The sequence below is a fragment of the Lagenorhynchus albirostris genome, chromosome 8 (genome assembly GCF_949774975.1).
Source record: "Lagenorhynchus albirostris chromosome 8, mLagAlb1.1, whole genome shotgun sequence".
NCBI lineage: Eukaryota > Metazoa > Chordata > Mammalia > Artiodactyla > Delphinidae > Lagenorhynchus > Lagenorhynchus albirostris.
In genome coordinates, this window is record NC_083102.1 from 56,463,937 (window position 1) to 56,485,989 (window position 22,053).

General features: G+C 35.6%; 1 protein-coding gene across 6 annotated transcripts in view; it reads left to right on the top strand.

Moving 5' to 3' along the window:
• The window catches only part of VPS50 (VPS50 subunit of EARP/GARPII complex), a 139,358-nt gene extending 117,881 nt beyond the window's left edge, over positions 1-21,477 (top strand). For 3 of the 6 annotated variants that reach the window (XM_060157044.1, XM_060157045.1, XM_060157046.1), the window contains 7 exons: positions 3,976-4,056; positions 9,807-9,955; positions 11,001-11,097; positions 12,123-12,281; positions 14,672-14,793; positions 16,649-16,838; positions 19,356-21,477. In XM_060157044.1, coding sequence (XP_060013027.1) covers positions 3,976-4,056; positions 9,807-9,955; positions 11,001-11,097; positions 12,123-12,281; positions 14,672-14,793; positions 16,649-16,838; positions 19,356-19,475 — 918 coding nt within the window. In that variant the 3' untranslated portion in view covers positions 19,476-21,477. Of the gene's footprint in view, positions 1-3,975; positions 4,057-9,806; positions 9,956-11,000; positions 11,098-12,122; positions 12,282-14,671; positions 14,794-16,648; positions 16,839-19,355 lie in introns of those variants that run through there. The other 3 variants (XR_009541988.1, XR_009541990.1, XR_009541989.1) reach the window with 3 other exon arrangements.
• Positions 21,478-22,053: the final 576 nt, after the last annotated feature.

Consider the following 22,053-nt stretch of genomic DNA (forward strand, 5'->3'; position numbering starts at 1 on the left):
TGATCAAAACCTTAGGGACGTGCTAAGTTATATCAAATGGTCAAACATACGTTTAATTGGAATACCAGGTGGAGATGAGAGAGGGAATGAGGTAGAAAAAATATTTGAAGAAACACTGTCCAAAAACTTGCAGATACAAGATGCTAAATGAACAGCAAACAGAATAAACACAAAGAAAAGTCTAGTGGGTACCTCATGAGGAAATTGTCTCTTGAAAACTTTAATAGACTTACGACATAAAAAGGACCAATGATCTGATTAACAGCTGACTTCTCACGAGAAACTGTGGAGACTAGAACAGAGTTAAACAACACCTTTCAGACACCGAAAGAAAAGAAAAAATGTCTGCCCAGAATTTTATAGCCACCAAAAATACTATTCAAGTATGAATATGAAATTAAAACATTTTCAGATAAAAAGAAAAAAAAGCACTAAGAGAAGTTGTCACCAACAGACATGTAATACAAGAAATGTTGAAGGAAGTTTTCCAGAGTGAAGGAAAATGATAGCAGATGAAAACATCAATCCTCAGAAAGTATGAAAGCATTGGTAATGGAAACTACTTGGGGAAATGCAAAAGATTGTTGTTGTTGTTTTCTTTTTCCACTTAATTTCTTTTTAAACCATATAGCTGTTTAAACCTGAAAGTATAACATTCTTTTCTGGAGTTCATAATATATGTAAATGTATTACGTATAACAACTATACCATGGTATGTGGAGGGATGTGGACCTATAAGATGGCAAGATTTCTATATATTATGTAAAACAGTACATTGTTAACAGTAAATGGACTGTGAAATATCGAGAATGTATATTATAATCCATAGAAGAATAATGAAAAATAATACAAAGCACTTTAACTTTTGCCTACAGGAAAATTAAAGTAGAATTCTAATAAAAGAAAAAATCATATAATTAGAAAAAGCAGGAAAGGAGGAACCAAGGAACAAAAAAGAAAACATGTAATGGTAGATGTAAACCCATCCACAGTAAATGTTCCTGGACTAAATACTCATATTAAAAGGTAGAGATTGTCAGAGTGGATTAAAAACAAAGCCCATGCTTAATAACAAAAAACATAGATTGAAAGCAAATGGATTGAAAAGATATGCCATGCAAACAGTAGGCATAAGGTGGCTGCAGTGGCTATAATATGAGATAAAATAAGTTTGAAAACAGAATGTATTACTGGAGATAGAGGGATTTCTAATGATGTAAGGATCAATTCATTTGGAAGACATAATGATCATAAATGCATATGTGCCTAGTAACAGAGCTTCAAACTAGATGAAGCAATAATTGACAGAATTCAAGAGGAAATGAAAAAATTCAACGACAGCTGGAGATTTTAACACTAGAGTAACTAATAGAACAAGTTAGATAGAAAATCAGCAAGTACACAGAAGATTGGAACAACTCTTTCAACCATTTTGACTTAATTGATATTTGTAGGACAACATACCTAACAATGGCAGGATATATATTCAAGTGCAGATGGTACATTTATCAGGAGAGACCATATATTCTGGGCCATTAAACATGTTGTAATGAGTTTAAAACATTGAAATCATACAGAATATATTTTCAATGTAATTATATTGGAAACCAATATCTATAAAATAGGAAAACCTAAGTGTTTGGAGATTAAACAACACACATCTAAATAAAGATTGGGTTAATGAAGAAACCACAAAAGAAGGAGGTCAATTACAAAAAAAAATTGACCTCCAGCACAATGTAAAATAAAAGTGGTGAGAGTTGCCAACAAATACATGAAAGAGTGCTCAACATCACTAATCATTTAGTGATTGCACTGTTGGTGGGAATGTAAATTGATACAGCCACTATGGAGAACAGTATGGAGGTTCCTTAAAAAACTAAAAATAGAATTACCATAGGACCCAGCAATCCCACTACTGAGCATATACCCGGAGAAAACTATAATTCAAAAAGAGTCATGTACCATAATGTTCATTGCAGCTCTGTTTACAATAGCCAGGACATGGAAGCAACCTAAGTGTCCATCAGCAGATGAATGGATAAAGAAGATGTGGCACATATATACAATGGAATATTACTCAGCCATAAAAAGAATCAAAATTGAGTTATTTGTAGTGAGGTGGATGGACCTAGAGTCTGTCATACGGAGTGAAGTAAGTCAGAAAGCGAAAAACAAATACCGTATGCTAACACATATATATGGAATCTAAAAAAAAAAAAAAAGATTCCGAAGAACCTAGGGGCAGATCAGGAATACAGACGCAGACATGGAGAATGGACTTGAGGACACGGGGACGGGGAAGGGTAAGCTGGGACAAAGTGAGAGAGTGGCATGGACTTATATGTACTACCAAACGTAAGATAGATAGCTAGTGGGAAGCAGCCGCATAGCACAGGGAGATCAGCTCAGTACTTTGTGACCACCTAGAGGGGTGGGATAGGGAGGGTGGGAGGGAGACGCCAGAGGGAGGAGATATGGGGATATACGTATATGTATAGCTGATTCACTTTGTTATGCAGCAGAAACTAACACACCATTGTAAAGCAGTTATACTCCAATAAAGATGTTATAAAAAAAATGATTTGAAATCAAAGGTTTTACCTCTCAAGAAAAAGTGGTGAGAGTTGACATCCTCGTCTTGTTCCCTCCACTTTCATCTATCCTGGATAGGAAGCATTGAACCTTTCACCATTGAGTATGATGCTAGCTATTTTATAGATGCCTGTAGTCATGTTGAAGAAACTCTCCTCTGTTACTGAATTTTTCTAAATTTTTATCATGAAAGGATAAATTTAGTCAAATGCCTTTTTCTGAATCTATTTAAACAATCATAACTTTCTTTCCTAAAGAAATATATTAATATGGTGAAATACACTGGTTAACTTCAAAGTAGGATTTTTGGCTGTTAAACTAGTCTTGCATTCCCAAGACAAATACCACTTGGTCATGAATCAGTTTGCTAATATTTTAAGGATTTAAAAAAATTGTGTCCATAAAGTTTAGGAGTCTGTAGTTACGTTTTCTGTGGTATCTTTTTTTTTTTTTTTTTTGTGGTACACGGGCCTCTCACTGTTGTGGCCTCTCCCGTTGCGGACACAGCCTCCGGACGCGCAGGCTCAGCGGCCATGTCTCATGGGCCCAGCCGCTCCGCGGCATGTGGGATCTTCCTGGACCAGGGCACGAACCTGCGTCCCCTGCATTGGCAGGCGGACCGTCAACCACTGCGCCACTAGGGAAGCCCTCTGTGGTATCTTTGTTTGGTTTAGGAATCAGAGTAATATTAGTAAAACAATAAAACAACTGGGAAACATTCTCTTTTCTTCTACTTTCTGAGAGTCTACATAGGACTAGTACTTTTTGAAGGTTTTTATTAAATGAAATTTAATAAGAGCTACTAAAGTTTTCTATTTCTTCTTAGGGCAATTTTTATAATAGCTTGTCAAGGAATTTGTCTGTTTCATCTGGTTTGGTAAATTTATTGGCATAAGATTATTCATAATATTCCCTTATTATCCTTCTGGTGTTTCAACATTAGATCTGTAGTGTTATCCATGCTCTCATTCTTGATATTGAAAGTATGTATCATCTCTGTTTTGTTTTTTCTGTATCAGTGTGGCCCTTCTTATCCTTGGGTTCTTTAAGTATCTAAAAATCTTAAGTTTTGCAATTAAAAACAATAACTTGTGGGAAATAAATTCTGGTGAACTCTCTCCGGATAAATCCATTAGATTGATAGATGTTAGTGTGACCTGTAAATGCACATGTGTAAATAGCTCTCTTGTTCCTTTGAGGGTTAAGATTTGATTTCTGTCTTTGATGTTTTGGTATTTTTAAATGCAATTTGGAAACCCTCTGAATGCTAAGTATCTGAGTGAAAACTCACCACATACTTGCTTTTCATTAATTTGAAGTTACAACATTTGCAGGGTTATCTCCACAGCAGTTTAACATGCCTCTCGTTTTCTTTTTCAGTTGGAATCCACGGGACTAGGTCTTAGCAGTAGTAGACTAAGAACAACTCTAAACAGAATACAAGAAAGCCTCATTGATCTGGTAAGTAATCAATTCTTTTAGGTTATTTAAAATAGAAATTGGCGATCTAATCAACTACATGTAAGTGTATTTCTATATGTACATCGAGTTCCTGTGTCCCTAGAACATTAATGGCATGCAGTAAGTAAAATGGAGGTTTCTTATAGCCTGATGGAGAGAGAAAGCTGGTGTACACAAAAGAATATGATATTGGCTCTACATGCAGTACAAGTTCAAAGAGAAGAAAGGTTTATTTATGTTCAAAGTTACTGTGAGAGAATGACTGAAGGAGGAAGTGAGACTTATGCTAGACTTTGAAGAGTAGGCATGGGAGCAGTGGGGAAGAGGAGAAAGAAGGCATTCAATTTAAGGTTCAGAGGCTGAGCAAGGGCCTTGAGGTGGGAGCGAGCCTGGCCCAAATTTTGGCAGATTTTTGTGATGGGGCACCAGTTTATGCCAAAGAATTGTGTTGCAAAGAGTGTTTAGGATGACTTTATAAATGGCTTTAACATTTGAGAAGTTTAGGTTTAGTAGGCTATGCAGTAGGGGGTCTGGATTCTTAACTGTGTCATGTGATGAAATGCATGTTTTAAAAAGCTGGGTTAGGTAGCAAAACAGGGCTGATCCTCTATAGTGTTTAAGCCAACATAAGCAGTTAAAATAAAAAAAATTTTTCTTATGCTTGGACTCTGTAGCCAGAGACTTTTGTCATTCAGTGCATTTCTCTGCATCTATGAATTTTCCTTTATTCTGTCACCCAAATAAGCAATCACTTTCCTCTTTTCTCATAAGCTCTATATTATGAGCATACTTCTGTTACTGAAGTTTTTATAAAGCAATGTAACCATTCATTCTTTTAAGAAATACTTGTTTCGAATAATTATTATATGCCAGGCATTGTAGGCCTGGAAAGTCATCAGTGAACAAAAGAGGTCATTCCCGTCTTCTTGGAACTTGAATCTTATTGGGGCAGAGAGACAGATAAATGTATAACAGTGTCAGATACTGATCACTGCCAAGAAGAAGATGAAGCAGAGTGATGGGACAGTGATCTTTAAGCAGAGATATGAATAAAGTGAGAGAGGCGTATGCAGATATTTCAGGTGAGCACTGTTTACACAGAGGAAATAACCTGTATCCGTCTCATCCATCGCCCTTAAAATTTGGAGGTCTTTTGGCCCAGCATATTTTTTTTTTTTTTATGGTACGCGGGCCTCTCACTGTTGTGTCCTCTCCCGTAGCGCGCAGGCTCAGCGGCCATGGCTCACGGGCCCAGCCGCTCTGCGGCATGTGGGATCTTCCCGGACCGGGGCACGAACCCGTGTCCCCTGCATCGGCAGGCGGACTCTCAACCACTGCGCCACAAGGGAAGCCCCAGCACATATTTCTTTAATATATGTTCATAGTCCTAGCACTTACCTTGGCACATAGCATCTCTTCAATAAATGTTTATAGAGTAAATGAATAAACTGGAATCCTTGAGTTTGGTGTCTCCTGGATTAACCTGGCTTGTTTTCTTGTCCACTTAATCCTGATCTTTGTTTTCAGAGTCAAGGCTCCTTGTTTGACACAGCCATCTATTTCTTTCTTTTTTTTTTTTTTGGTCTTTGTTGTGTAAAATCCATCATTGGCTTTCAGTCCCATTGGCAGTTATCTGTTTCGATTTTGCTTCTCCTTCTTTGATACTTAGTATAACCTTGACCTGAAGATCTTGTTTTCCAGATCTTAGTCCAGTTTTTCTTGTTTCAGTTTTTCTTGTTTCTGGCTGAATGCCTCAAGATAGGTGGGCTGAAATATACCACTAGAATCATTCACTCTAGGGTTTCTCTGCCAGCTCTGCTAGTTACTAGCTTATGATTGTCAAACCACAGTTCCGGACCTGACCCTTAAGCTGTGGATTTAATGCTGCCATACAGTGTGTAATGAAATAGCATGACCCAGTAAACAATGGGACCAAACTAGCTGTTATTTAAGACAAGCTGTCACCCATGTAATGATAACAGTGTATCTGTAGCATCTGTCAGACCAGTTCTTTGTTCATTGAGTAAGTTTTTTCCTGAATTGCTGTAATAGTCAATTTTAGAAATGCGTTTTTTTAAAACCAGCTACACACCCCTCCCCAATAAATTGATAGATGTGCCTGGTTTTTTCTTTGCCACCTTGTCTTTTAAAAATATCTTTTTTTTAAGACCTTATTCTTAGCATCTTTTAAATCAAAGACTGTACCTTGGATCAGAAGACTGTGTGAGCCGTTGTTCCTCTGTCAGTTTGTAAGGAGCACTGACCTTTGACAGAGCCTCTCCACAGTCCCCACTCCTCTGATGGATAAGACTCTACAACAATACAGTAGAAGTTTTTCTGAAAATTTCCAGTGTTTTATGTGTTAAGTTATTACGCATACTGATAAGCATCATTTTATTATTTTAAAAAATATATTTGTCATTTACTAGACCTTGATCTCAGGTTTTCATAAGCTGGTATATAAATTTTCTTCACTTCATTAATTTGCATCTACATTGGCAGAGAACATTAATTGGTTTCTTGCTATTCAATACATTCTTTGGCTATTAAAATAATTTATAGCCTAATTTGGAACCACTGGATGGAGGTAGTATTTTCCCTTATATTTCTCCTATGTGTTAGTTAAAACTTTAATAAGCACTTTTTGGTGATTTTATTTTCTCCATATATATCTTCTGAGTTTTGCTTCTTTTTAAGCTGTAAAAGGCAAAATGGAATCATCATGTTCTTTAAAATGCCACCTGAAATTGTTTATCATCTAAATTCACCGTAAACTAAGAAAATTGTTTGACACATCAAATAAAAGTCTAAGAAAAATTGTCTAATAGTGGACAAGCAGGAAAGGAAGTTGGGGTAGGTGGTAATGGTACCAGAAATGTGAATTTTTAGTTATCTACCTGGTGATGCTAAACTGTTTAAGACCTGTGGCCAACTTTGAATCTTTGATAATAAAAATGTATTTTAAATTGTTCCAGAAAAGTCCATAAATATGAATTTTCTTTGTGTTAGTTAGTACATTACTGGCAGGAAAGGCTAAAAATATAAGTTTCACTGTGAGAGTAAAGATTGATTAAAGTTTCATTTTTTTAAAGTCTTCAAAGAGTTGTGTGTCCTTTCCTTACTATACTGGTGTAAGCTGAAACATGGATCCGTTTAGGAGCTTTTCCATTTAAGTGTACAATAAGCACATACCATTTATTTATGTCAGCTTGACAGTTTGGGACTCTCTTGTTCTCTTCAAGTGTATTTCCCTAAATGGATTTGTTTTGAAGGTAGACACATTAAGATTTGTTGATGGATTATAAGAGGAGTGTGACACTGAGAGGAATCAAGGATGGCACCTGACTTCTGGAGAATGGAGGTGCCATAATGGGGATGGATAAGACTTTTAGGAGGACACACTTGAAGAGGACATCAAGAGTTCAGTTTCAGATATGTTAAATGCACTAGAGGTGAGAAGAGGGGTCAGGGCAAGTATATAAATTTTGAGCTGTTGGCATGTGGATGGCATTTAAAACTGTGAGACCGGATGAAATCATGTAGGGAGTAGAATGTAAGTCAGAGAAGTCTCAGGACTGAACCCAGTGTTTAAAGATCAGGGGGAATGTTCAGAGATGGATATTCAGAGTTGGTTATTGGATTTGGCCATAAGGAGGCCGGTGGGGACCTTGCTTACTCTTTCTTTGGAGTGGAGCAGACAAAAACCTGGTTGGAATGGGCTTGAAAGAGGATAATAGGAGAGGAAGAGAAGATTCTTATCAACATCTCCATCAGTGAAACTAACAGAGGGCCTGCTAATGTCAACAGGCATGCCAAGGACTTAAGGTACAAAGAGGGTGAAATTGGTCCCTACCCACCAAGAACTCACAATGAGGTAGGAGAGTTAGAAAACAACAACTGATAAAGTATGCAGTATGCCACATAACAGGTATATGTATAGGTATAGGCAATATTAACACAAGTAAGATAGTTATTTTTCTTGGGAGACTGAGTAAGTTACAGAAAGGAGGTGAATATGAGTTCCTACTTAAACAATGAGGTAAGAGCCAGGCAGGCAAGGAGAAGAGAGCTGGTACAACAGGAGTGTCAGTAGGACAGGTGTAGTAAGCAGCCCAGTGTGACTAGACCTTAGGGGTGTAGAGATTATCTTGAAATGAGACTGGCAAGGTAGCTGTTTGTAAAGGAGTAATATCGTGGCAACAAGTTTAGGCTTTTTTTCTGTAAGGAAGGGATCGTCAGTTGAGACTCTTAAATTACGGAGTGGTATGATCACATCTCCATTTTAGAAAGATCACCTAGGTATTACTGAAGTAATGACATGAGGAAGAAACAAACAAGAGAGGTGTCTGTTTAGGCATGAGGGAGGTGCAAAGGAAGAGGGGGTGTTCAAGAATGATTCTAAGGTTCTTCACTTGGACAGTCTGGTAGATGGTGATTAAATAGCCCCCTCAGGGACTTCCTTGGTGGTCCAGTGGTTAAGATTCCACGCTCCCAATGCAGAGGGCCTGGGTTCGATCCCTGGTCAGGGAACTAGATCCCACATGCTGCAACAAAGATCCCGTGTGCTGCAACTAAGACCTGGCACAGCCAAATAAATAAATAAATCTTAAAAAAAAATAATAAAAGTATTAAATAGCCGCCAGAATTAAATTAAATAGCACAGGCACCCAATTGGTACCAAACCATATGTAATTTTGTGATTTGTGTGTTGCTGTTGTTGTTTTTGGCAGTAGTGGGGTGATTATTTTCCTTTTTAGTAGAAGGAAATAAATCGTGGAGCTGTGACATTGATTAACTTGCATAGTTCCCTTATCCTGATTCTCCTTAGAGAAAGCGCAGTTGTTCCCAAAATAACTTTTAAATGCTAATTGAGTAATTAGAGATTGAAGAGAGACAATACCTTTAGTAGAATATAGGATATAAAAAAGAACTAAACAAGAATAAAACCATTTTCTAACTTGAAAGGTTTTATAATGTATTATTTCCATTTTGCAAAATTTATAAACCTGTTATACTCCCAGGGTCCTATGCATTTGATGTCTCTTTTATTCATAAGGCAAATGTTAGAGATTTGTGATTATGTAATTGATTTAAAAAGTAATCCAGATTTACATTTTGTACACTTTTAGATTTGTTTGTATTCAATTTTTGTGCTGTAGTTTTCTTTGAGGATCTTATAAGGCTCAGCTCACTCTGCTCTTTGGGCATCCCTTTCTTTTATTTCCATTTACCATCTTCCTTCAGGTCAGTAATCTATCCCTAGAGATATACAATACAGTTGCTTCTGTTTCAGTTTAGAACAACATTTTAGTCCTGCCTTCTTGGGATTATACCAAAGTTACCTTGATTAAGGTTTAGGTGTGAAATGGTTAATCACACCATAATTTTGGATTATACCAGCCTGGTCCTGGAGAGGCAGTCTGTTCTTCCTCATTTACAAGTTCTTGAAGGGCATCTCACTATTGTCTCTGTGAAATATTTGTCAATTCATACAGATTCCTTGTGTTGGCCAATTTTAGGTCATGCACAGATAATAGCATATGGAGTTGGATCATTTTCACTTAGTATAAAAAGGAAAGTTCTAGTAGTTAGAAAATGTAAAAGGAGGAAAAAAAGAACTGAAACTAAGTGTAATTAATGTATGCCTGAGAGCATTTTAATTATAGCTCCAGTTTTGTAAAATCACATGGGTTATTGCTATCAGATTTGCTATTTCAGGCTGTGTGTGTATATGTATGTTATATTTTCAGGAAGTTTCAGCTGATCCTACTGCCACGCTCACAGCAGCAGAAGAGAGAAAGGAGAAGGTACCGAGCCCTCACCTCAGTCACCTAGTGGTTTTGACATTTGGGGATACATTGTATGGGTTGGCGGAAAGAGTGGTAGCCACAGAATCCTTGTAAGTTGTTAAAAACAGTTGCTTTGCCATTAAATATATAAGAAAGATTATAAAAGTAAGCACTGTATTCTAGCTGTATGCATTTCCCACTTCTAAATATTCCTTAAATTACTCAATATTTCTGAGAAGTATATCCTAAACTAGATTACGAATCAGTTTTTAAAATGGCATGGTTGATTTTCAGGTGTATAAATGGAAGGAGGGTAATCTTTTAAGTTTCATTCTTTAGCAGCATGATCCTTGGTTTAAGTAAGACTTTAGAAAAGCATATTATAGTATAGTACTTTATAGTTTGCCATTGAATTACAATTCTAGAGAAACTGTAGTTACATTGTCAGTTTAGTGTTAAATGTAGTCGACCCTTGACATCAGCAGGAGTGCATCCTGACCTTTATAAATCCCCAAGTTCTTTAATAAAGTGAGAGTATATAACTTCTTCCATAAAATATGGTCCAGTATAATTTAAGAGGTTTTGTATATAACAAAGAGTAGTGAAAAACAGTGTGACTACCAGCAGTCTTCAGCTGAATGATTCCGATTCATGCACGTGTATGTCTCGTGTATGCATGTGAAGTTCACGTCTGTGTCTCAGCCAAGTTCCATTTTATTTCCTGTTATGAATGTTTGGGTTATTTCTAAAAAGTGTCAGGTGTTAAATCTGTGCATTCATGGGTCTGATGTGTGTAATTACGTGGGAAATCCTTCTAAAAATACTGTTGTATTCTTTCTTCAGTCTTTTGTGTTATCTGTGCTCATATCTTACATGCAAAGCAGCATAACTGTACACCTTGTGGTAACCAGATTAGCTCCTTTGAAGTCATCCTTCTTTCACATCACCTCACGTTCAGTGATAACTCAGCATTAATTTTTGTGTGAATTGTGAATGAGTGTGTCAAGTGGCAATGCAAGGTAGTTGTTTAAAATGGAAAATAATTTTAATTGTTAAACTTTTGCTCAGAGATCTTAAAGATTAGTTACACAAAAAATATTGACAGGCTCTAAATCCTGTGTTTTGTTTACATGGTGGATTATTTATTCCCTTTAGGGTATTCTTGGCTGAACAGTTTGAGTTCCTTCAGCCACATCTGGATGCTGTGATGCCTGCAGTCAAAAAACCCTTTCTTCAGCAGTTTTATTCTCAGGTCAGACATGTCTTATATATCATTTCAACTGTGAGCAGGATAGGACTGTCACATGTTATTTAGGTGTTTTGTTTTTTTTTTAAACTAGTGGTCAGTCTCTCAACCTCAGGAGAGGTGGATTAGAATATTTGTTTATTCATTCATGAATTCCTGTATTAAATAAATACTTATTGAGTACCTCTTATAACTTTTAGTCTAGTAAGAGAAAGAGCCAATTAAAACTATATTACAATAAAGTATAGTTAAGGGAAAGAAACAGTGGCAGGGTATTTAACCTTGACTGGAGGCGGAGAAGGGGTACGGTTTGGGGGAGGTTATCTAGAACGGCTGTCTTGAGAAACTGATGTTTAAACTGGACCAGAGAGAAAGAGGGTGAGAGGAGTATATTTCGACTAAGGTAGTGGCTTATATGAAGACCTACAGATGAGAGAGCACGGTGCCTGTGAGCAGCTAAGGAAAATTCAAGTTCTCAGAGCGGGGAAGAGGGCCAGTGATGAGAAAGATGGCCGGAGTGATTAAGCAGAAGTCACATGACATACAGTGCTCCCAGCCAGGAGCTGGACTTTGTTCCAAGGGTACTGGGAAGCTACTGGAAGATTTGAAAGAGGTGGTGAGTAGCATGGTGAGGTGTGTGTTTTAGAAAGCACTTTGGGGGAAGTGTGAAGAATGGACCTCAGATGGCAAACCTAGAGGCAGGAGACTGGTTTGAAGACTTTTAGACTAATGTGGGTGAGAGATGATGGGATCTTGAGGTGCAAGTGGAAATGGAAATGGAGAGAAGTGAAAAAATCTGTAGTTTTTTAGTTGAATTGTCAGTGGCCTCAAGTTTGTTGAATACTCAAAATTATGTTTTGAGTAAGACCCTTCCTTGCCCACAAGTTAAAGTATTTTCATAATTTAAATCTCCAAGTGTATAGTGTTTTATTTTCAGATATGATGTGTACTAGAAACAGGAACAAAATATATTTTAGAAATTTTATACTTTTAGAAAATATTTGGTTTCATTTCTGTGAAATTTATTTCAGACCATCTCAACAGCCAGTGAACTACGCAAACCAATTTACTGGATTGTAGCTGGTAAAGCCATTGATTATGAACAGATGCTGCTCCTAATGGCTAATGTGAAATGGGATGTAAAAGAAATTATGTCACAGCACAACATATATGTAGATGCACTGTTAAAGGCAAGTATTCTTGGAAACATCTCTGTTAAAGATAATTCTACTAAGGGAATTATTCCTGTAATTGCAATAGCTCCAAAATTGTGAGATTATAGTTTGTACCATATTCTAGCATTCTTGTGATATTAAAGTCCCTGAGTTGGATTAGGATTTCTTTCCAAATTTTGTGTTCTTTTAGACCCAAGAATACTTTGTAGATTTTTTTGTTTTTGCTCAGTAATATCCCATTTTGAATTAGAGTCTGATTAGTGTGTCTTAGCTGGCTTCATATTATGTAACCTCAATGGCCATGACTGTAGTGACAAGAGGATATTTCTGTTTAATTAGAAGATATTTCTAGAGTTGTGTATATTCATTAGCAAGAGACTACACCCCTGATTATTCTAAGTTTTTTTTCCAGAAATCACATTACTTTTGCAATGTGTCATGCAAATACCTTTGTGTTCAATGACTTAACATTTATAAGTTTTCTGGAAAGAATTGTAATTTTTTTTTCATTTATGCATCAAGAGATATTTATAAATCACCTGACATATGCCATGTACTGATCTAGGTGCTGGCAATATAGTTGTGAGTTAAGGAACTTACGTGCCATTAAGGAATTTATATGCCAGCGCAGGGACAGCAGTAAAGAGATACATTAGGGCTTCCCTGGTGGCGCAGTGGTTGAGAGTCCGCCTGCCGATGCAGGGGACATGGGTTCGAGCCCTGGTCCGGGAAGATCCCACATGCCGCGGAGCAGCTAAGCCCATGCGCCACAACTACTGAGCCTGCGCTCTAGAGCCCACATGCCACAACTACTGAAGCCCGTGCGCCTAGAGCCTGTGCTCTGCAACTAGAGAAACCGCTGCAATGAGAAGCCCGCGCACCACAACAAAGAGTAGCCCCCGCTCGCCACAACTAGAGAAAGCCTGTGTGTAGCAAAGAAGGCCCAACGCAGCCAAAAATAAATAAATAAATTTATTTAAAAAAAGAAAATAAACTTTTATGATAACTTTTGTTCTGTTACTTTTCCAAGTCCAAACCTTTAGGTAAAAGCAGTCTGCAAAAGAATCTGTCCCCAAAGAATCATAAGTAAAATGAAATAGTTTTATTATTCATTTAACAGTAAGCATTCTTGAACATTGGATTTAGCAATGAGTAGAATGGCATTTCATATAGTAAGCCTATAAATTTATCTTTGAAATATTAATGAAAAGTATTGAATTGTGACTCTTGAAATCTAAAGCAGAGTTTACTGTAGTGAAGCATAAATACAGTAGCAAATACTGTTTTGCTAGATTCATGAAATGAAAAAGAGGAAGAGCAATTACTTATTTACTTTGATTTTCAAAAGTAAGCTTAGTGGACTGAAGACGTACTTCTTTCTCATAAATGATTAAAAGCAGTTAACTGTCAAAAATCATTAAAAAATTGTGATTTAGGAAGCAGCCAGAGATAACACAACGATCATGTGTAGCTTGATTGGTGATGATCAGATTTTTTTCCACCTGTGTGTTATTTGAATACATGTCAGTCTTGACTTGGTACACATTGTGTAGTTTTTCTCTATTGAGGAAACTAAAGAAAAATATATCATTTTAAGGCTTATTAAAATTATTTGAACTGTATTGTCGAGAAAGGATCAACAGCATTTACTTTTGTAAATGAACATATTTAGATGATAATAGTCGAAAGAAATCAGAAATAAATTTACTGAAGGGTGAACCATCTGCTGCTTTCATGTAGCTGTTGAAATTGTCTAAATTAGTTACATATATTTTTTAGTAGAGTGGTATCACAAAAGGTACTAATAAGTAATAAAAATGTTCAGTTTTTCTATGCGTAATGAGATAATCTATATTATGGAGTTTTTTTGGTGCTAAAAATTTACAACTTTTACATTACTTTTGAATCATTCAGTATGTAATAATTTATTTACTTTAAAAGAATGTTTAGGAAAGAGAATAATTTATCAGATTGCTCTGTAAGGTGTACAGCTACAAATTACAAATAGTTCACTCTGAGGTGAAAGCTCATTCAAACGCTTTTTTAAAATATGGGTTTCTTAAAGATATTTTTAAAGATATATTAGTTATTAAGCCTTTTTAATCCATACTGACAGTCATACAAAAATTTGAGATGTAGAAACATTTGAACATTGTTTAATCAGTTAATGACACTTATTTCCTTTGAGATGAAATGTAGTGTACTCTGTATTACAACATGATTTATTCAATTTGATATACTTAGAAAAACACTTCACACTAAGTCCAAATTATCTTTGGCATTATCTCTCTTTGTTTTACTTGATTTCATTCTGAGCATTTTAAAATCTTTTTTGCCTCTAAGATGGGAAAGCAATGTAACATTATAATTATATTCACATATGGCCACGATTTTTGTCTTCTTAGGAATTTGAGCAGTTTAACACAAGGTTAAATGAAGTTTCTAAGAGAGTTCGGATACCCTTGCCCGTGTCTAATATACTTTGGGAACATTGTATACGTCTGGCTAATAGAACAATTGTGGAAGGGTAAGTTTTTCATGAAAGCATTATCTGATTCTTCAGTGATAAATCATAATATATGAATAACATTATATGTTATCACTAATGGATGCAGAGAATAGGTAGAGATAGTGATAAATAGTGATAAATAGCAGACAGTCTCATAGTAATTCAGGTTTAACTTTGGAATGTAATTAGAAAAGAGACCTTAAACGCCACTGTGTCACTTTTTTTTCTTGCTGGTGACTTAGAATCAGCTAGTAGAGGAGTGAGGAATGCAGCATCTAATGGTTATCTGAAAATTAAACTAGTAATAATTATTATTACCTAATACAATTATTACAATGTTGATTATACATAGCATTCATTGAGTGCTATTTGTCATTTATTGAAACAAGCCCTTCACAGGATTCTATCACCAAATCCTAACATAAACTCTCTTTGGTGGTAGTATTCTCGCTGTTTTGTCAACAGAGAGATAACCTAGCCTCAGAAACTCAAGGCTAAAGAGGTTAAGTAACTTGTCCAAGTTCACACAGTTTTTAAATGCAGAGAAGGCTTATGAACTCCTCATTTTCTAATGGTAAAATCAGTCCTCATAACCACTGTATCACTGTTAATATCATTATTATATCATTGTAAACTTATCAATCTTTCATATGTTGAGTTTACAGATCAAAAGTAATTTTCCCACTTAGAGACCATGCTTACTCTGCCTGTAACATCTAGAATACAAATAAGAATCAGTAATACATTTAAAATATCCCTGGAAAGCAAACTGCTATTTCAAAGACCATTCACAGTGATCTAGAATTGCATATCAGTTGAATTTTCACACTATCATTTATCTGATTTCTCATCGTTTCTTATTTGTCATAAAAATGAATGTGTTTGAAAGTGGAAGTGACGGTGACAAGCTGACAACAGCCTTGGCATTTTGTATAATACACCATCCAGAGTGTTAGGGTTAGGGTTAGGGTTGAAACCAGCAGTGCTGTAAATCCCAAAATGGCTCTCGGTCAACAATCATGACTGGATTGTACTGTTAACAAATTTATTTAATAGTAGAAAAGTGAATAACAAATGTTATATTTGTGTATAAAACACTTCTTATTTTAAAAAAAAAGCTTGGTCACTTTAAATAATATAAACTAGTTTTCTTGCAGATTTCCTTAGGGGAAGTACCTCATTTCCTAGTGTTGAATTCTCCACATTTTGTATGCTTGAAGGAATGAGACACTGACTTATGAATAATAAAATGTACTGTTAGGGTTAACATATTTATTCTTATTACTAGTCCACCTTAGAACACAGTTTTTTAGTAGTGTGGGGTCTCAGAATAAGTCTATAAAGTGTTTTTTTATGAAAAATATGTATGTACTTTCTTTGCTTATATGCTTACATGTTTCTTAGGTTTGCTGAATGTTTACGGGAGAGTTATTTCATTTGTTTTCTTTGCATTGAGTAGTTAAAATATTGAACAGTTTTATGAAGCTAAGATTACTTGGGAATATTCATAGCTTAGTTTTATAAATAATTCTTGGCAGCCAGATTAACTGGAATACCAGTTAAATACCAGTTTAACATTCTTACAGATGATTATGTTAATTGAGTAGGCAGAACTATGGTCTGTAGAGCAGGAAGAAACCTTAGAAGTTATTTGTCTTTTTGCTTTGCAAATGAGGAAACTGAGGCCCCATAGGTAAGTTGACTGCTTGGTGACAGGGCTGGAACACAACCCAGTCCTTCTGACTCAAGGCTCATGTGCTCTTTTTTCTCATAGAATCTCACCAAATGTGGATTAGAGAAAAGTTTAAGTACCTAAAGGTTTCTTTTTCTAACCATCCCATCATTTATGTGTTTTAATTCTTGTGTGTCTTAGGTATGCCAACGTCAAGAAGTGTAGTAATGAGGGTCGTGCCTTGATGCAATTGGATTTTCAGCAGTTTTTAATGAAACTTGAAAAACTAACAGATATTAGACCAATTCCAGATAAAGAATTTGTGGAAACCTATATTAAAGCTTACTATCTAACTGAGAATGACATGGAACGCTGGATCAAAGAGCATAGGGTGAGAGCTGGGAAACAGTTAATTAAGTTTTTATTCCTTATCCATTGTGCTGTTCTTGTTTAGTATATAATTCAAAATCATATGGGTGAAATAGAAACATTTGCTTTTTTAGCATGAACTACTTATGCCAGTTCTTTACCATATTCACACTGTTTATGCAGTGTCCTTTGCCTGATCAAATCCTTTTGAGACTTTGTGAACTGTAGCAGTAATTATCTGGAAAAACAGCCAGAGTCTGAACTTTAGCTGTGTTTATCCTGCAGCTGTGTTGTAGGAGAAGGCTGAAATTGGTTAACATCAGGACAAATTGAATATAGCAACATTGAAATGATTCACAAGCTAAAGTCTGTTATGTAACTTAAACCTTCTTGTAGCCCTGAACAATGAATGGGTGATGGCCTGAACACGCTGACATGTAGTAGTGATGATTGGTATATTAATATTTAAAGAGCTAAATTTAACCTCATCCTACATTAGATTTTACCTTAAGTATAGGTGAGATTATTTTTCTTTTGTGTGAATATATAGGTAAGTAGAGAAAAATACTACTTATAGCAAGTGTTATTGTGGATGCTGAATTTTTTTGACACAGTTCAACTCAACATATATCACTAGAGAATGCTCAATACAGGGAGCTTTTCAGTATAGTTGTTATTATATATCATTTGTCTAGATAGGCAGTATGTGAAGACAGATTTAATGAAAATATAAGAAGTGTTAAAATTATCACCAAATCTTATTCCATCAGTAACTCCAGTGTTCACATTTATTAATACTGTAAACATCATGGGTAAAAGCTAAGTAAATTTTTATTTCATTAGACTGGGTAAGGAAGTAAGGAATTATTTATATTTACTTTATCAGGCTCATCCTTTCTAGTTTCAACACTGTAGATAAATGAAATGAGTTTTAGTCTGGACCATTAGCCTGAACTTTGTGTAAATGTGCCCACTGTAGGGCAGTTTCAGATCTTTGGGAGCAAAGTAGAAATGTACATGTTATTTTCAGTGATTTAATCAATACACCAGAATTGAGAAAAATGTCACCACTTTTTGTCCCATTGACCTCCGTCATTTGAGAACCAAAATGCTAAACCAGATGCAGATGAACTGCTGATGTTGCTAGAATCCATTTAATAAAGTAAGCTGTAAACACTTTGGGGTTGGTACTGAGGAAGGGATTTGGGGTAAAAGGACAAGTAGCTGAAGAGAAAAAGCACAGCTTGTAGAGGTCCATTATTTGATGTAAGAACGATGCCCATTTTAGGGTTTCTTCTTTTAATATAGTGGACTAAAAGTTTTAGTAATCGTATTTTGGAAAAGCTTTAACTAACTGATATTTGTAATACAGTGAAATTTTCCCAGCAGCCCGGATTGTCCTGTTTTCAGAGAACTTTCCACAATGTCTAGTGCAGTGCTTGGGTGGTACTTTCTAAATGTTGAGTGATTGCTTGAGAGAATTTATGAGGTGTTTACAGGTGCTCTCAGAGATCAGATACACAAACTGAGCAGTTTGCTGAATTTTTAAGATGAACTCTTTCTCATGTTTTGAAATTGCACTGTTTTATTGGTTACCTCCAGTGAAGACATGTTCTTTTCTTATTAGATGCTAGTACACAACTCTTTCCTGAGCTGAACTCTTACTCTTCATCCTCCAGAACCAAATGAAGATATAAAACTTTCTGATGAGCTCCTATTCATGCTCATCCTAACAACTTATCTGAAATTCAGGAACTAAATTGATTTGTACAGCAAAATAATACTTATATAGTTGACCCTTGAACAACATGGATTTGAACGGTACAGGTTCACTTATATGCAAATCTTTTCAATAGTAAATACTATAGTACTACATGATCATCCTCAGTTGGTTGAATCCTTGAATATAGAGGAACCTTGATGAGGAGGGTTAACTATAATTATGTGCAGGTTTTCCACTGCATGGAGGGTCAGCACCCCTCATCCCTGCATTGTTCAAGGGTCAACTGTAGTCTTCATTGTACTTTCTAGCTACCAATTATAATATGAGGGTTTAAAAACCAGTAACTTTTTGTCCTTTGTTACCTTATTCATTTGTTATATCTCAGAAGAGTTGTTCTGTGGTTGGAGATTTTTTTCTTTTACCTAAAATGTTTGCAAAAGGTACAGTGCTAGAAACTGCTTACTTAGTGGCATCTTAAAATTTTGAAATGTCATTGTATTTTGATAACCTAATAACAAAGACTGTCATAGAAAGAAGCATAGTGTGTGATCTTAATTGGTATGTTATGTGCCGTATTAAAAACATTCTAGTGCTTCCTGTTTCAAGTGTGTACTATAGGTATCCTTATTCCCCACTATTAACAGCTCTGTAAACAGTGTGTCTTCCATGTCTTGACTACAGTTTCCACTGCTTTACACTGACTTCTAGTGCTCAGTAACTATCCACTGAGACCTGAATATCTGTCTGCCTGTTTTTTGCATTGATCACATACATGTGTTTTAGTGTACTAAATTTGAATCTTCTTTTTTTGAGCAGGAGTATTCGACGAAGCAGCTGACCAATCTGGTAAATGTTTGCCTGGGATCCCATATCAATAAGAAAGCAAGACAAAAACTTCTCTCAGCTATAGATGATATAGACAGACCCAAAAGATAATGAACACAGTCCCTTTTCCTCAATGACATTGATCTTCTCTCAACATACATGACATGAAAGCCAATTTTTCATGCACTCCTGACAACTGTCTTAAGAAAACTTTGTGCATGTTCTTTCCAACTGGAAAGTGGAAAACATTGGAGTTTATGTGGTGTTCTCAAATGATTTTTATATGCTCCGATTGCTTCTCTTCAATTTTTAGTTTCATTTGTTGTATTTCTTTCTTGAAATGATATTGCCTCATCATAACTATTGTTATGTGACTACAGTTATACCTTTTACTGAAGAATGTACTATAAATATATGATTAGAAAGAACAGTGACAATACATTCGTGGGCAGTTTTGGAGAATGAATTTATGTTGGCATTTTTCTACCCTCTGAATTTGGTTCTTAATAAGCATAATATGAGAGTGTTAATGTATAGTAGTATCTCCTAATTATGAGCACTGCATGACAGTTGAAAAGTAATGTAAGCAAAATAGTTGAAAAATCAGTTTGCTGTCTGTGTTTCTAAATGTGAAAGTTGTGTTAGGGTTAATTTGGTTGTGAGAGTGATCATAAATGATGAAATTTAATAAATATTATACTCTAACATGATCAGCCTATGTGAGACTGCATTTTGATATTTTTCCACAGTAGGCAGATTTCATGAAACTATAATGGGATTTTTTTTTAGTGTTTTCTAATTTTAATGGTCTTGTATCCTGAAACCAATGGTGAAAAGTAATTTCATTGGGTAAACCTCTTCAGCGCCTGAGTAGCTAGCATGCAGAATGGTGATGGTAGGATTTCCTCCCTCCCTCCCTCCCTTCCTTTTTAAATAATGGGATATTTTTCCCTGTAAGTTTTACCCTCTTTGAATTTAACTTTTCTCTTAGAACAGCAAAACCTGGCTTAGCTGACTCAGGGAAAGAATTGCCAGTTAGTTTAGTCAAGCATAAGTACAGGGTCATATGTTCACCATTCTTAAATATCTGCTTTGTATCACAGATACAATGTGAGTTTAGCCAGTGATAAACTTCGGAACTTAATTAGTCTTTAGTAACTGTGTACTGTTAATCTAAACTTTGCTTTGAAGCCAGGGATATTCTACCAGCAAATATGACATAAAAACCAATTTCCCTTGCGCTCCTGCCAACTGTCTGATAAGGAATTTTTTGCATGTGCTTTCTGACTGGGGAGAAGCTTGTGTGTTGGTCCAGGATTACTGGCATGACCTGTAACATCAATAGCTCACAATCCTGAAACATCTCATGAGAAACTGGCCTTGTGTACTGTGAGTCTTCGAGAGCTGAGGTGCTGAAGTGAAGGGCAAAGTGTGACATGTGATCAAGCACAGAGGTGACAAGGAGATGATTGCCACTCAGTGTCCATCGGTCGCTGCAGGTACCCATAACCGGCACAAGATAACATGAAACACTTTTTGAGACTATGTCTGTGTGAGGGGTGTTAGTTTGCATCTGTGTGATGAGTTTTTTGTTTTCAGTCTCTCGCTTCCCTGTTCATTTGCTGCCAATTTAATATTGACAGTAAATCTCCCTTCTTGTGAAAAGGTATGAATTTGGTGCCATTGTGATCTACTTGTGGAACTAGACTGTGTACTTGTAAGGTAGATCCTGCTGGTAGCCATTATCTATTTGCAGCCACTTGAAGAAAACAAACATGAGATAAGCTTGGTCCTTGTGTTTCAATGCCATATTCAACTGGGCACATAAAGAGCTTATCAATCTCATTTCTCAGTTGATTAGGAGCCACTTATTTCTTATTTTTCACATAGATTTCATAGTTGGCTTTCTTTAATTTCTACTTTAGTTCACTCTGGATAGTATGAACAGCAGTTTTCTGCCTGGTAGGGTATTTTCCTGGGTGATAACAATTGATACAGAGAATTACTTATTTTGTTAGAGACTCAGCCGTGCAGTTGGAGAGACCTTTTTGCTTAACCATACTTCGCTTTCCCCATCTTCAAAATAAAAATCTTTCTGATACTTTTTGGAAAAGGTTTTTTGTTTGTGTTTTCATTAAAAGGTAACTTAATAAGTGCAAATAACATCAAAATAATAACAGGATATTTGAATCATTAAATTACCTAATAACAAGTTACCAGACATTTCTCAAATATATTATGTAATGATATTGAATTATAATCATAACAGTTTATGAAACTAATTTTATTATAAAGTTTTTATTATAAAGTTTTTATTATAAAGTTTTAAATTTTATTATAAAGTTTATGAAACTAATTTTAAGATAAATAGAATTGAAAAGCTTGAGAATATAAATGGAATTATACATGTTCTAAAAACTTTACTGTTATAAAACATTTCTTTTAGTGTCTAAGTGTTCCTGAACTTTGACATTTTGTATGAATGTGTCCTGTAGAATTCAAGATTTTAAGTTGAAATGAGAGCCTGGTAAATTATCCCCTGAGAAAGAATGATGATTTCTACAAATACATTGTTTCGCATTAAGAAATACTAGGGAGATGCATAGCAATTCAAGTGAACTAGTTTGCTTCAGTTTATGAAACCTATAGAGATCTTATAAATTCACTTTGACTAATAAGCTCATTTGCT